Genomic DNA, 13818 nt, shown 5'->3' with positions numbered 1-13818 from the left:
TCAGATTAATTAATCGAAATGAACGAGTTATTTTGACAGCCCTATTTTAAATCATTCTAAAACTTGGGTGCGCAAAAATCTTTCGCCCTCATGTGAAATTCCCAATTGTGAAGGATGGTAAATGTGACTTTCATCATGCTAGACTCAAACAGAGACCCTTTTTTATTATTACGGTTCATGAGGCTGTTCTTAGATACACACAAATTCTAAGTAACTTACCTTGTCCACATGGATGTAATAAAAGTGGTCTTTGTGATAGATGGCTTTAAGGAGACGTTTCAACTGTCGGACTGCTCGTCCATGAACCACCAGCACAAAAACCACCCTGACCGGGTTCTCCACCTTGGAGAGGTCAGTGTCAGACAAATCTGCATGCTGGACGGCACTGGAGATCACTAAAGATGGACAGAGAAAAAACAAACTAACTACTACACATGCCAATTAACATTGGACTGGGTGTGGATATGATGGATGAAAGAGTGCAGTTACCATGCTGTGGGCAAAACTGAGGCAGAGATTGAGGAATGAGCTGTCCTGATTGGTGCTGGCAGACGATGTTGGCTATCTCTTGTCTGCATTGCCGTGAACCCGCACGGTGGAGGGCAGATAAGGCGTCCTTGCCCGAGATCTCACATTTGGGCACAAAGTCACTGTTCGGGACTTGAGGAGCACCCTCGACGCTCCCTGGCTCTCCTGGTGCCACTAGATGGATTTTGGCCATTTCCCCGGCACGATTCTCACTGAAGTTACGGCTGCTTGAGGGATCATAATGCCCAACTTTTTCAACCGCCACTCCATCTTCCGGCCCGCCAATGCTCTTGTCCTTCAACGAGGGCTTGCTTCTCCGTCTAGACACCTTCCTGATGATGGTGGTCACGGCGGCCTGATCCTGACGCTGCCTCCACTGGACGTGGTTCGCCCCAGACAGGGCGTTTTGCCTGTCAAAGGCCACAGGGTCCATCTTCTGCTCCTGCCCATTGTGGTCAGGCAACTTCGACCGCCTGTGCTTCCGCTGAAAAGGAAACAGATCAGTAAATAATTCAGATGTGATAAGGAATCAAACTTTTTTTCTAAAAGAGTATCTATTTTAGAACAAAACAATGATTCACTTTCCAAAAACAAACTTGCTGACGTTTCAGGGAGCCCAGAGGCACAGCATGTTTGCTTTGTTTCCCATTTGTTGTTCCCTGTCTCTAGTCTGGGCTATTTTTAGCATGGTTTCGTGGCGGGAATCGGAGGAAGCAGAGATTCATAATGAGGATATTGACTCACAGGAGAAGGTTTGAGAAAGAGCTCGGCCAGCACAGAAACACACTCGGTGTTATTATCTTACAGCATCTACAGGGGTGCAAGGTTGAATCTCACAAACAATATTAAAAAAAAGAAAGAACTTGTAACACTTCACAATAAGGTTTTATTTGTGAACAATCCCAGTCTTTGTTTTATTTTCAACATCTACTAATGCATTTTTAACACCAAAAGTTGCATTTGTTAGCATTTGTACTTCAGGGCTCAACGTTCGTCTGGGAAAAGTAGATTTTTTTGAAGACGCAAGTGAAAGAGAATTTTACTATACCAGTAGCCTTGGTCAATAACAAAAAATAACTAGGGCAGTCACCAAAACACGAGAATGATTCTGCATCCATTTAGTGTAGGTGGTGATTGATACTGAATAATTATATAATATATAAACAAACTGACGGCAACAACTTTGTGTGGTTGAGGCTCACGCAGCCTCATGAGGAGAAATCGTAACAAATGAGCACAGCTTGTACAAAGAAACTCAGTTAACACTAGGCATGTGCCGTTTTTTCGGTAATGCGATTTATCACGATAATGAATATGCATGATATTGTTATTGTGGGCACTTCAAAATATCGTAAATAATAATTTATTAACAATTATAAAAAAATTTTTAATGCACTCAAGAATACTTTGCCCATCAACCTTATAAATGCTCAACACTGCTATTCTGCCAAAGGGACACGCGCTCAGATGTAAACAAGCCCAAAGTGCGTTTGCACATGACTGAACGGGTGAAGGAAACGGGCTGAATGAAGTGCCGCTCAGTGACAGCAGAGGGCGCTGATGGAACGGCAGAATGCAGTGGTTACCCCGGAAACCCCACAAACAAAAGCATCCACGCTAGTGAAGAAGTTTTTAAACAGCTATTCGTTTTTGTAATCTCAATGTTGTTCATCACAGGCTCAGCACCAAATACTTAATACTTAAAGACTTAATAAGCTATTTATTTTCAAACTTAAACATTGTTTTAATCTGGACTACAACATGCCCTAATGATTATAAATTTATATACAAATAATATGCTCTTATTTTTACACATTAGGCCAATTAAAATAATCCCAGAATTTACTGTATACATTATAAAAAAATTTTTTAAAAAAAAATGCGATTTCATAAAATGGTGGCAAACCATTTTTCTCATGTATGGAGAAGAAATGATGCAACCTCCGCATCCATTTTCAGGTTTTCATACTTGGGTCTCTCCAGCGCCGGAAAGCTTTTCCAATATTAACGTGAGTGATGAGTCCAAAAGATCTTGCCTGATCATAACACTTCTTTTTCCAGTGATATTAGTCTGAACTCTACAAATGCCCCACTTACTCAGTCTCTCTCCGCCCCCTCAATGAGTGGATACGCCCATTACTGCTGATTGGCTACAAATGTGTTGTGGTGCTCTCCCTGTTCCACTAGGTTTCCTATTTACACAAATATGATGTACAAGCTTTTATTGTTTTTCAGCACACACAGAATCGACATCTAGCAAATAAAAAAATTAAAAATAAAAAGTATTTATATCGGCCACCCCCAAAAATATTATATCTGTCGACCACTAGCAAAAAGAAGAATGTGTGCAAACAATCTAGTCCTTTGTTGAGAAAAAAAGCTAACCACAACGTTACATGGCATGCCAGTGTGGTGCTGGAAGTATGTAATGGGAGAGAGAGAAATAACAAGCATTTCCCACCACTTCCTGCTATGGGATCATTACAGAGCAAGTCTGGGTCTATGCCACACATCTGCTGCCCACACAATGGATTGTGGGCCAGCAGCCCTAGACCAATGTCAAACGGTACAACACCAGTGGACCTCATTATCAGGAAAGGTTTGGACTTTTTAAGCTCAGGCATTTTAAAGTGAACCAACAGCTTTGTTTCAAAACTTGAGTTCCCAAAGCAAAAAGCTGTTTCACAAGGACAGCAGCATTGCGTTATATTCGCGAAGGTGATCCCAGAATACACTGCAGTCAGTGAAACAAATCCTTAGAAAAAAGCATATGGAAGTGGATCAAAACAAATCCTTAAAAACAGATGGAAGTGAATTGATTGAAACAAATCCTTAAAACAGATGGAAGTGGATTGAAGCATATGGAAGTGGACTGATTGAAACAAATCCTGGATGGATGGATGGATGGATGGATGGATGGATGGATGGATGGCATTCAATTCAGAAAAGTAATGTAAGATAGTAATATAATAATGTAATATATTTGCAATTGCACAGCACACACATATTGAGTAAAATGGACAGAGTATTGTGCTTTTAGCTTAGCAACAGAGCTTGTGTTATGTATTTTCTACCCAGAAGATTGCAGAAGTCTTACAGCAGAAAGGGCAACGTTATACAACATTCTCTCATAGCTGACAGTCAGACGACAGCTGTCTGCAAACTTCCTCTCACCAAAGTTTCCTTAACCTTAAAAACAAACCACAAAACAGGAATGTTTGAGTTGATGTTGTTAAATGTACCTACACTGGGTGCAACCTACACATCAAGTATAGAGGTTGGAACCAAGAAATTCAGATTCTTATACAGAGCAAATGACTTGCAAATGGTGGCCTGTTAAAGGATTCTCGAATGTGCATTTGAGTGCCAGTGTGGACTGAACATTAAAGAATGATAACTATAATGTAGAAACCTATATTAGCGCACACACAAATTGACAATAACACTGTTTATTAAGAGTGCACACTTATGTCATCTGCCGCTTTAAATGTTTGGGCTCTTTAGAGCAGGATGGATTCTGTTTGGCAGTCAATGCTTTTATCAGCTAAAACGATTGATCTGAAAATAACACCTGCTCTGCTGAAATATAAAATGTTCTTCATTGGGGAACAGTCTGCTAAGGGTCGTAAATGCGATGAAAATGAGAAGAAATATTCCTTGAAAGTACTAATAGAATCATTAAAGGAGCGATTACGGAAGTGAAATCGTTTAAGAGAAACCCAGAATCGTTAACTTCTTTTAAGCAGCACAGGTCACATGACCTGCAGTAATTCATTCTTCCCGTCTTACAGACCAAAGGCTGCAAACTCAATGGCCTCATTCATCACACTGAGATTTGCTACAGAGAGAGACAGAGGTCAGAGGAGCCTGTGGATGTGCTGTGCTTGGAACAAGGGCAACTTCTTGTGTAGGGATCAGTCAGGACGGTTGACTCGTCATCAAACAATCAGTTAGTCAGCCAGTGCTTCATTACTTTTTAGTGGTGGTGCTGTAAAAGAGCTGAATATAGAGTCATTCAGAGGCGGTTACAGCATGCTGCCAGTCAATAAGGTCACACTAACAATTTGTCAAACAAAGCAAGTCGTCATTCGTTTTAAGTGATAGTTGATTTATGGCAATGTAACAATTAGTTAATTTTTAAAGGGGTAATAAATTGAGAAATCAACGTTGCCTTGAGCTTTTATAAAAGGTCATGGTGATATAAGAATATCCTCTAAGTTTCTGAGCTGAAAACGTCCTTGTTAGTCAAAGAAAAGCTTTTATAGACACCAGGCCCAGGTCCTGTGCTTCATACTGACGTCAGTGTGCAACGAAACACACACCTCTACAGAATCTACAGCGCGTCTAATCCAGTAGCTCCGCCCACCGACTCATGGAGGGCTCGTGCTAGCTGGACAACAACAATAAACATGCCGAGGAAGATTAAGATATTGCGCTATTCCTGGTTGTGGAAGAACACAGTCGCTGCATAAGCTTCCTTCTGATCCTAATATTAGGAATGAGTGGTTGAACTTTATTTTTAATGAAGTTCCAGCTCATGTGGGGAAGACATGTTCACCTCAGTTCACTGCGGGATCATTTGTAAACAAATCTCCAGTCGATGCTGGATTTGGATGCGACAGGAATGGTGCAACACACTGATGTGAGTAAAACGTGTTTTTATATGTAATAGTATTGCATTGTTATAGATCGTTTTGCTTCTGTGTACGTGTCTAACAGAGCATACCTTTAGCATGCTGGACTTGGAAGCCCGCCAGGCCAATGAATCATTATATTCCGTTCTCATTATTTTCCGATATTATATATCTCATTATATTCCGTTCTCATTATATTCCGATATTATATATCTCATTATATTCCGTTCTTGTTCTGCTATTCTCTCTCAGTCCCTCTCGAGTTAACATCTGAAGGGTGGCGCGCGCACGAACGTGTATGTGTGCGTGCGGTTCGTGCTTATATCGTCCGATCTTGCGGGCTGTGTGTAATATAAAAATAATAGTCCAATCAATCGTGTGTGGATGAAAAATAAATAAATAATTGTGTTTGATAAAGACGTTTACGAGCCCTGTGATCGAGAGAATCATTCTGGTTGCCGCTTCTCCCTCACTCTCTCATGTGAACTGAACTGGCAGGGGAGCTGAAGCTCATTAAATATGCAAATCTTCTCCAATCCTAGCCGTGGGCGTTTACTTCCAAGTCTCCAGTGCGTCACGCCCATCAAAACCCAGCGTTTTGGAGAGAGCAAAAAAAGAAACGGTAAAGAAAATAGCCTATTACTTATTAGTTATGATGATTTGAATCTAAAAACCACACGAACATCATTAGTTGACCTAGTTGAAGAGAGTAATAAAAATATATCAGGCTATTTTGCAACTCCAGTTCAAAGAAACAATGCAACTGTACCTATAAACCTAACTGTGTAAAGTCTAAAGCACATTATTTTTTATATTTATGCTAGATGTAGATGTTTTTTTTAATACGTATGGAGGTCTGGCGGAAATTAGATACCTAACACTAACATGTTCAATATGGATATTTTTCTTACACAAACCCATGGAGTTTATTATCCCCCCGGAGCTGTGTGGAGTACTTTTATAATGGATGGATGCACTTTTTTAGGCTTAAAATTTTGGGCTGACAATCACTTCAATTATAATGCTTGGATTAGCCAGGGCTTTTTTCATGTAACTCCTATTCTATTCGTCTTTGAGAAGAAAGTCGTATATACCTGGGATGGCTTGAGGGTGAGTAAATCACAGGGTATTTTTTTTATTTCAGGGTGAACTGTCCCTTTAAAATCCTGTTGTGAGCTTTTGAGCAGGCTGATTCCTGTTTAAACAAAGACGATCTCACTGCAGACACCTTGGGGCTGAATGACACATGCTATTTAATCAAACATGCATTGTTCCTGAATGAATTAGACAATACAGATTCATACCGCAACAGTATGGCTGTAATATCTGCAGAAGGTGTTCATTCCTCCAGGGCCACTACAGGAAGCAGTTTTGTGAAAGAGACACATAGTAGGTTGCATTCCCGTGAGGGCCAATTAGGAGAGAGGCTGCAGCAAAGCATTCACGCAAACATGTGAAACATCCCATGACGAAAACTTTGGAAGCTTCTCAGGATGGCGGCGCTCCATTCATTCAGTCCACTATCATCTCAACCGCATCTTAAAAAACCAACATTTCTTGCCTTGTGCATATGTAAGCATCTCAACGTGGCCTGTTACAAGCCGGAGTATTGGGCAAACACTCGAGATAATGTTATCTAGTTGGCTAAAATGGACGAGGACTCATGAGAATGAGTTAAAAATTGGTAACAAAGTGTAAATAAAAAGTCAGAGCTGTCAGTAAAGGACATTTGGTGTTTAACAAAAAACTACTGTTCAAAGGTTTGGGGTCAGAAAGATATTTTTAAAGTAACTAACTTCAGCAAAGATGAATGAAACTGCTCAAAACTGACAGTAAAATTTTCTATTCATCAAAGAATCCTGAATAATGTGAAGAAACAAATGTATTCTATGAAAAAGATGGTCACTTTAAGATGGGAGTTTCGGTCACTCATTATCAGTATGTATTTTTCATGTAATGTAAAGATTATGTAACATTTATGAATTGCCAGGAAGCTATCGGGCCAGTGCTGAGTCTTCAAAAAAGTTTACTTTTTGCACATATTTTTAAGTCTGGTAAATTTAATTTAGAGTTGTCTGACTGTGCGTTCAGACCAGACGCGAATTAAACAAATAAATCATGGTATTTGCGCATAGTTGGACGCTTAAGCATTTCGAGTTTACTTGCTTTCGCACATGACATTCACTTCACAACAGACACAAATTCGCAGGCTTCTGTCAGGCTGCTTGTCTCGTTGCAAAATGGATGATATTAATTGTTTTAAAATATTCAGTGATTGGGAGTCATCTCAAGGGCAAAAAGTGTCCCAATCTGAAATCCCCCTATGTATAGCTCAAATTGAGCAAAGAGCCTTTTTTTTTTTACAACTTAACAGATCCTGGTACAACTTTGCCAACCTCCTCACTCACTTTCTTCTAAGCAAGATCCCTTTTACCGGTAGTCCTATTTCTATTAACTACAAAGATCTATTGTACAGCTCTGGATATCCACACATGATTTTGTCCTCATTGTTGTCATTACTAGAGAAGCCTCCTGATTGGTTAACACAGCGTGAATATCCACCAAAGTTTAGATTTTTCGTTTGGCGCCTCAAATCCTTAATTCGCCTCTCTTTGCATTGTCTTGCCTGGTGTGAACTAGGCCTGCAGTACCCCTCTCAGAAACTGAAGCTTTCGCGCCTCGATCGCCCCCCGGTGACCGGTCCCAGTATAGCCGTCCCTCTGTGTTTTCTAACGGATGCGAGGCAAACTAAACAATAAAATTACACCTCAAATAATTTTTCCCCAAAGTTAGTTTATGTCACTGAAGGCAGTTATCATCACGATGATTTCATTTCAAGTGTTCGTTTTTAAAATAAGTTTAGTTTTAGTTAGTTAAATGTGGGGTGTGACGTCATGATTGACAGCTGAGACTGACGGCTTCTCTGAGTGAAGTTGTCACTGAGGCACTAACAGACTTTTTTCTGGATTTTGGGGAGCAGATTGGAGCTTTAGCTTTAATTTCTACATTTCCATAACTCTTTATTTCCTCCCAACATAATTAATTGTTCCGTATCTGTGAGAGTGTGGGCAGGATTTTGATATCGCAGCAGTACTTCCTGCTCCACTTCCTGTTCTCTACTGCGCAACTCCCGAAATTGCTACTACGCACAGTGCGCAGACTCGGTCCCAAGATGTCAGCGCCGTGCAGGCCGCCTGAAAGCTTCAACTATGGCAAGCGGAAACGGATGATGTCGAGTCGTCTGTATTTTTTTTTAAGGTCTATGGTGTGAACGCACCATAAAAATCTAAAATGTGCTGCAAACCGCGCATTATCTAACCGAAGCTCATGGACTAAATTATTTTAAGCACCATACTGTTCTCTTCCCCACATAATGTCGTGAACCAGATGCGTGGACTCGAGTCATGTGACTTGGACTCGAGTCAGACTCGAGTTATGAATTTGATGACACTCGGCTACTATTGGAACCAAACGCTTTTAGCTTTCTTTCTTTTTTGCTAAAAAGAGTGCTCGTCAACTTTTTTTTTGGTCAAAAAACACGTCACGTGTGAACACAGCCTTACTGACTTAAAACAATGGAGTATTTTTCTTAAAAAATATGCACGTACTGTTTACTTTTGACCACCAAAGAACATCTAGTTTTGCTCAAGACTCTCACATTCATTGATCATGTAGGGAAAGTATTCGAGGAAGACAGTGAAGTGCAGACGGAGCAGGAATCCAGACACGACAGCACATTCCTTATACCCGTCACAACTCTTAGTCTCCTTTCCCAAATGTATTCACACATTACTCTAGGGCCCTTGAAAAGCAGACAGTTAAACATTTACTAATTAGCAATGCTAATGAATGCACAATGATTAGCGTTCCTGAATCAACCCTGCTGGGGTGTGAACCCCAATTCGTTTGTTTAAACACTTCACCACATTATTAGCTGCAGTCCTCCAAGAACTGCAAAACAGTCACACGTGGTTCAATTGACCAGAGTGAGCGCGTTTCAAGTTTTTATGGACATATTTCAGACATACACTCTAGTCTAGTGCTCTAAAGATGGACCAGCACCGTGTATGCCATCGTCGCCAATCCCACAGGTGCTCAAGGACCCACGGAAAAAAACACAAGATATTCTATGATAATAACCATCAAAACTATTAAAAAATTCAGGAACTTCTCTGATTGGTGGACCTCGCTTGTCATAATATCAGCCTTATATGAGTGCATGCCTTTTTGAAACGGTGGTGGGCGTGGTTATCAAACCGTTATCTTCATTTTTAAAAATGAAAGGTGTATTGTAAGTGAACACGCTTAGTGTGCCTAATGTGTTTCTTATAGCCCATAGAAGCTGTAAATATCTATAGCTCCGTTTTTTGTAACTTTAGTTGGACTTAAGATTAGTTGGAGTAAGTTTGTTTCTGACGCCTATCATTAGTGAAAACACGCATAACATTTTTTCTTGAAAATAAAGATGTTACATAAACATATTTTACACTAAATAGTCTGCTTTAACTTGGATCTTTCAAGTATTAAACATTTGAACACAATATATGACACTAATAATTCTTAATTTCTGATATTGCAAAATCAATCAGTTAATGATATTTTGAATGGAATATGAGACACAAACCTGTACATAATCCCTTTATCGCAGTGCTGCGGTGCACAACATAGGATAGGCTGGAGAAATATATTCATACGTAAACCTCATATTTCTTTAGATAAAATAGAACCACAATTTCTTGATGATCACAGAAAGATTCTTTCTTTGTTCTCTGCCAATCCAACAGTCAGTATTGCGTAATAATTCCCACCTTATGGTGACGGTAAACTTCTGCATTCTGTCTCACGATACATAATGTGTCCTATTATTGTGGCCAGCCTAAGTCACCCAAAGGAGAAGTGCTCACTGACACAGATTTAGACAGATTTGTGAACAATATTTGAAAGAAATAGGCCTTTTGTGTAAATAGAAAAAGAAAATAATAATATCTGCATTAGGTCACAGAGTGAGTTTTGATCGGAAACATTGTATTAATCTCATATTGTCACTCAGAAATAGATAAATGGTGCGCACTAACTTTGTTATAAACTCTGGATTGAGGAGTGTGAAACAGGATCACGAATCCAAGACGATCTCTAAGCGGGAGCGCTAACAGTTATGGTCCATTTCTGATTTTATTGTTGTTTGTTTTGTCATGTTGCATTGTTTTACTCAGTGATGTTTTAAAACAATAAAGAAAAAGCACAATTTTGACAAACGTTGCAGGGGTGGGGAATGTTGATCCTGGAGAGGCACTGCTCCAACCCTAATCAAACACACCTGAACAAGCTAATTAAGGTCTTTCAGGATTACTACGCCGTAGTCCGCACGTACACTGGTATGTTTATAACCTGAGTATTTCCTCCAAAACAAATCACATCCACACAAGGATGTGATTTATGCAGGATGTGGTTTAAAAAAAAAAAAAATCCCTCTAAAAACGCAAAAACACGCTATGATTGGCTGCCTAATTTCCACATTGGTCCCATCCACCGCACTGATGCACTGAGGGATGCCATGGGCTCGGTGAAACCCTTCTACAAGTTTCTTTACTTTGGATTCAGAGACATAACTGTATACACAGGGGCAGGGCTCAAGTGGACTGTAAAAAATTCACACACTTGCCTTACTAGTATTTAGTATTATTTTTGCATTCTGGAGCCTCTGTTCTGCAATACAATGAGATAACTGTGCATACGTATCTGTATACATGTGATAAGCGCTGTAAGCAGAGCTATTAAAAGCTATGACAGCTGTCATTGCATAGACTCGACTCTTGTAAACAAAAGAGGAGGCGGTGCACAATCTGACGTCAAACAAAGGAGAGAACGCCGCACACTTTGACTTCACAAGCCGAAATCTCTGGTTTCACCATCTACACGACAACGCTGCAACCGGAGTTTCTTAAAATCTTCACCCTGGCCGGAGGTTTCAAAAAAAGTCTGGTTTCAGTAACCGGATACTGCGTTTGCGTGTGGACGAACAGCTAAACCGCGTAGAACGAGCTGCGGTTTTAAAAATACACTTGTCAGAGTGCAGAGGGACTAAAGTTGCAGGGCAGTGGCTCTCCAGGATCAACGTTCCCTACCCCAGCACTAGAGTGACGCAAAAGTGCAGACTCCCAAACCATTTACAATCATAGAGGGGTACTTCAGCGCTGGGAAGATGAATCTGTATTTAAACTGGGTCATTAATGTAGTAGAATACTCCAGGGTTTCTACAGATAAAAAGCCATATGCTGAAGTAACCCTTTAAATAGAGCTTGGTCTGGTGATAGCCAGACAAGATTCACTCCGATATGCCGTCATAATTAGACATGTGACGATTTTCGGTAATACAATGGTAATGAATGTAACGCCCGTTTCACATATACTCCGTCTGCAGTGTGTATACGGTGTGTGTTGCGGAGCGTATGCGGTGCAGGAGCCACACGTCCTTTGTGCTTTCCCAAATGCTGCGTTCGCAGCCCGCAACTGATTCGCTGTTGCATACCACAAACAAAGCATTTATTTATTATTTTTTATTTAAAATCCAAAAGCTGTTACTGAACATGGCTCGACAGAATTGCAATTCTCTTTGTTTACTTTTTCATAGAAGTCAGATTAACGTACTGTATTTAAACATTTTATTCAATTCATTAATTCATATTTATATAGCCTAGTACTTTAGATTTAGCTCACACAGGTGGCAAAACATTTAAACATAGGTTACAGCCATAGACTGTAAAAAAATATGGACATTGTGTCCGTTACGTCACCCATAGGATTCTGATAAGCCGTTCTGAAGCTTTTAAGTAGCGGCGAGCTGGGCGTTGCCATCTTGCGAGCGAGTCATCGCGAGTAACTCCCGGAAACAGAAAATGGGCAAAAAGGCGGGATGTGGGCGTAGCTTAGGTTATGCAATGACTTAGACGGTGGATAAATGGCTATCCACCTGTCACTCAAAGTGACCACGCCCTTAATTATGCAGAACTTTATGGCTTTATATAACATAAACGAATAACTTATAAAATAAAATAAAAATCACCCCCCCTTACAGTTGTCATGAAGGTCAAAAATAGCTGTATAGGCCAAAACCACAATTTGTACCAGGCTGTAAAGATGTTTTTTTTCCACTGTAAAGTTGGGAATTTTAGCATGGGGCTCAATGAGATTCTGCTCCCTTCTGGAGCCTGTCCCTAGTGGCCAGTCGATGAATTGCAGTTTACATTACTCCCGTATTGGCTTCAATAGAGATCGGATGAGGTTGCCGCTTGGTTATAGCCTAAAATCACAAACATTTTAAATTAGAAACTTACAATAGGCTATTCAAAAACTGCCGACGCTCGTCTTTTCTTTCGTTTTAAAAACCTTTAAAAAGAAATCCTGTAGGTCATAAAGAGCTTTGTTTTCCAACACCAAGAAAGGAATAGTGCTATCCATTATAGCACTTTTTTTTAACCTAAATGCCAGGCAAGGGGTCATTTAGTTGCTTTACTTGAGAAAAAAGCCATGTGTTGACATTGAAACAAGAGTATATTTTAAATTATATGCGTCTGTGGTGAAATTTTTAGCAGCAGTGCAGCACAGCAAAAAATAGACTCGGTATGAAAACGATCGCCGCACTGCAATACGCACCGCTCCTGGAACGGACTGACGGTAACGTACCACATCCGCGCGCAGTGTGACAGCCAAGCGGCAACCTCCCGCGATCTCTCTTGAAGCCAACACGGAAGTAATGTAAACTGCAATTCCTCAACTGGCCACTAGGGACATGCTCCAGAAGGGAGCAGAATCTCATTGAGCCCCATGTTAAAATTCTCAACTTTACAGCAGAAAAAAACATGTTTACAGCCTGGTACAAATTGTGGTTTTGGCTTATAAGGCTAATTTTGATCTTCATGACAACTCTGAGGGGGGTGAATTTTTTTATAACTCATTCGTTTACGTTATATAAAGCCTTAAAGTTCTGCATAATTAAGGGCGTGGTTACAAGTGGATAGCCATTTATCCGCCGTCTATAGTTACTGCGTCACCTCAGCTCCACGCACATCCCGCCTTTTTGCCCATTTTCTGTTATCCGGGAGTGACACGCGATGACTCGCTCACAAGATGGCAACGTCCAGCTCGCCTCTACTTTAAGCTTCAGAACGGCTTATCGGAATCCTATGGGTGACGTCACGGATGCTACGTCCATATTTTTTTACAGTCTATGGTGACAGCTGTAATCCATTTACACTGGCGCTGAAATAAATACGCACCGCATACGCACTGCAGACGTGAAGTATGTGTGAAACGGGCCTAAACAAGTCCAACGTGCATTTGCACATGGCTGAACGAATGAAGAAAAGATTGAACTTTCCTATCAGCATCAATGGTTCCAAGAACATTATTTAGATTTGCACAATGTTCTTCACATTATAAAATAAAAAACTCAGTTCACTTGTCCAAAATGGTCCAAAATTGAACCAAAAATGGTTCACTTGTCATCGCTGTGAAGCATCCTTTATTTTTAGGAGTGTAAAAATCTAGGGTGACCAAACGTCCTGTTTTCTCAGGACACATTTTGGTTATGGATAGTATTTTGTAATAATTTAACAATTTTCTATCCATACAGAGGGGGCATAGTTAAGTATTGAAA

The 13818-nt window shown here is 40.3% G+C and overlaps 1 protein-coding gene across 2 annotated transcripts in view; it reads right to left on the bottom strand.

Annotated features, from left to right (window-relative positions):
• The window catches only part of xylt2 (xylosyltransferase II), a 35557-nt gene that overhangs the window by 20857 nt on the left and 882 nt on the right, over positions 1 to 13818 (bottom strand). For both annotated transcript variants that reach the window (XM_067457508.1, XM_067457501.1), the window contains exons 2-3: positions 490 to 1012; positions 220 to 395 (exon numbers count right to left, since the gene is read on the bottom strand). In XM_067457508.1, coding sequence (XP_067313609.1) covers positions 220 to 395; positions 490 to 1012 — 699 coding nt within the window. The remainder of the gene's footprint in view (positions 1 to 219; positions 396 to 489; positions 1013 to 13818) is intronic.

This window comes from Pseudorasbora parva, chromosome 2 (genome assembly GCF_024679245.1).
Source record: "Pseudorasbora parva isolate DD20220531a chromosome 2, ASM2467924v1, whole genome shotgun sequence".
Classification (NCBI taxonomy): domain Eukaryota; kingdom Metazoa; phylum Chordata; class Actinopteri; order Cypriniformes; family Gobionidae; genus Pseudorasbora; species Pseudorasbora parva.
The sequence above is the reverse complement of the archived record's forward strand: the minus strand, read 5'-3'. Positions and strand labels throughout refer to the sequence as shown.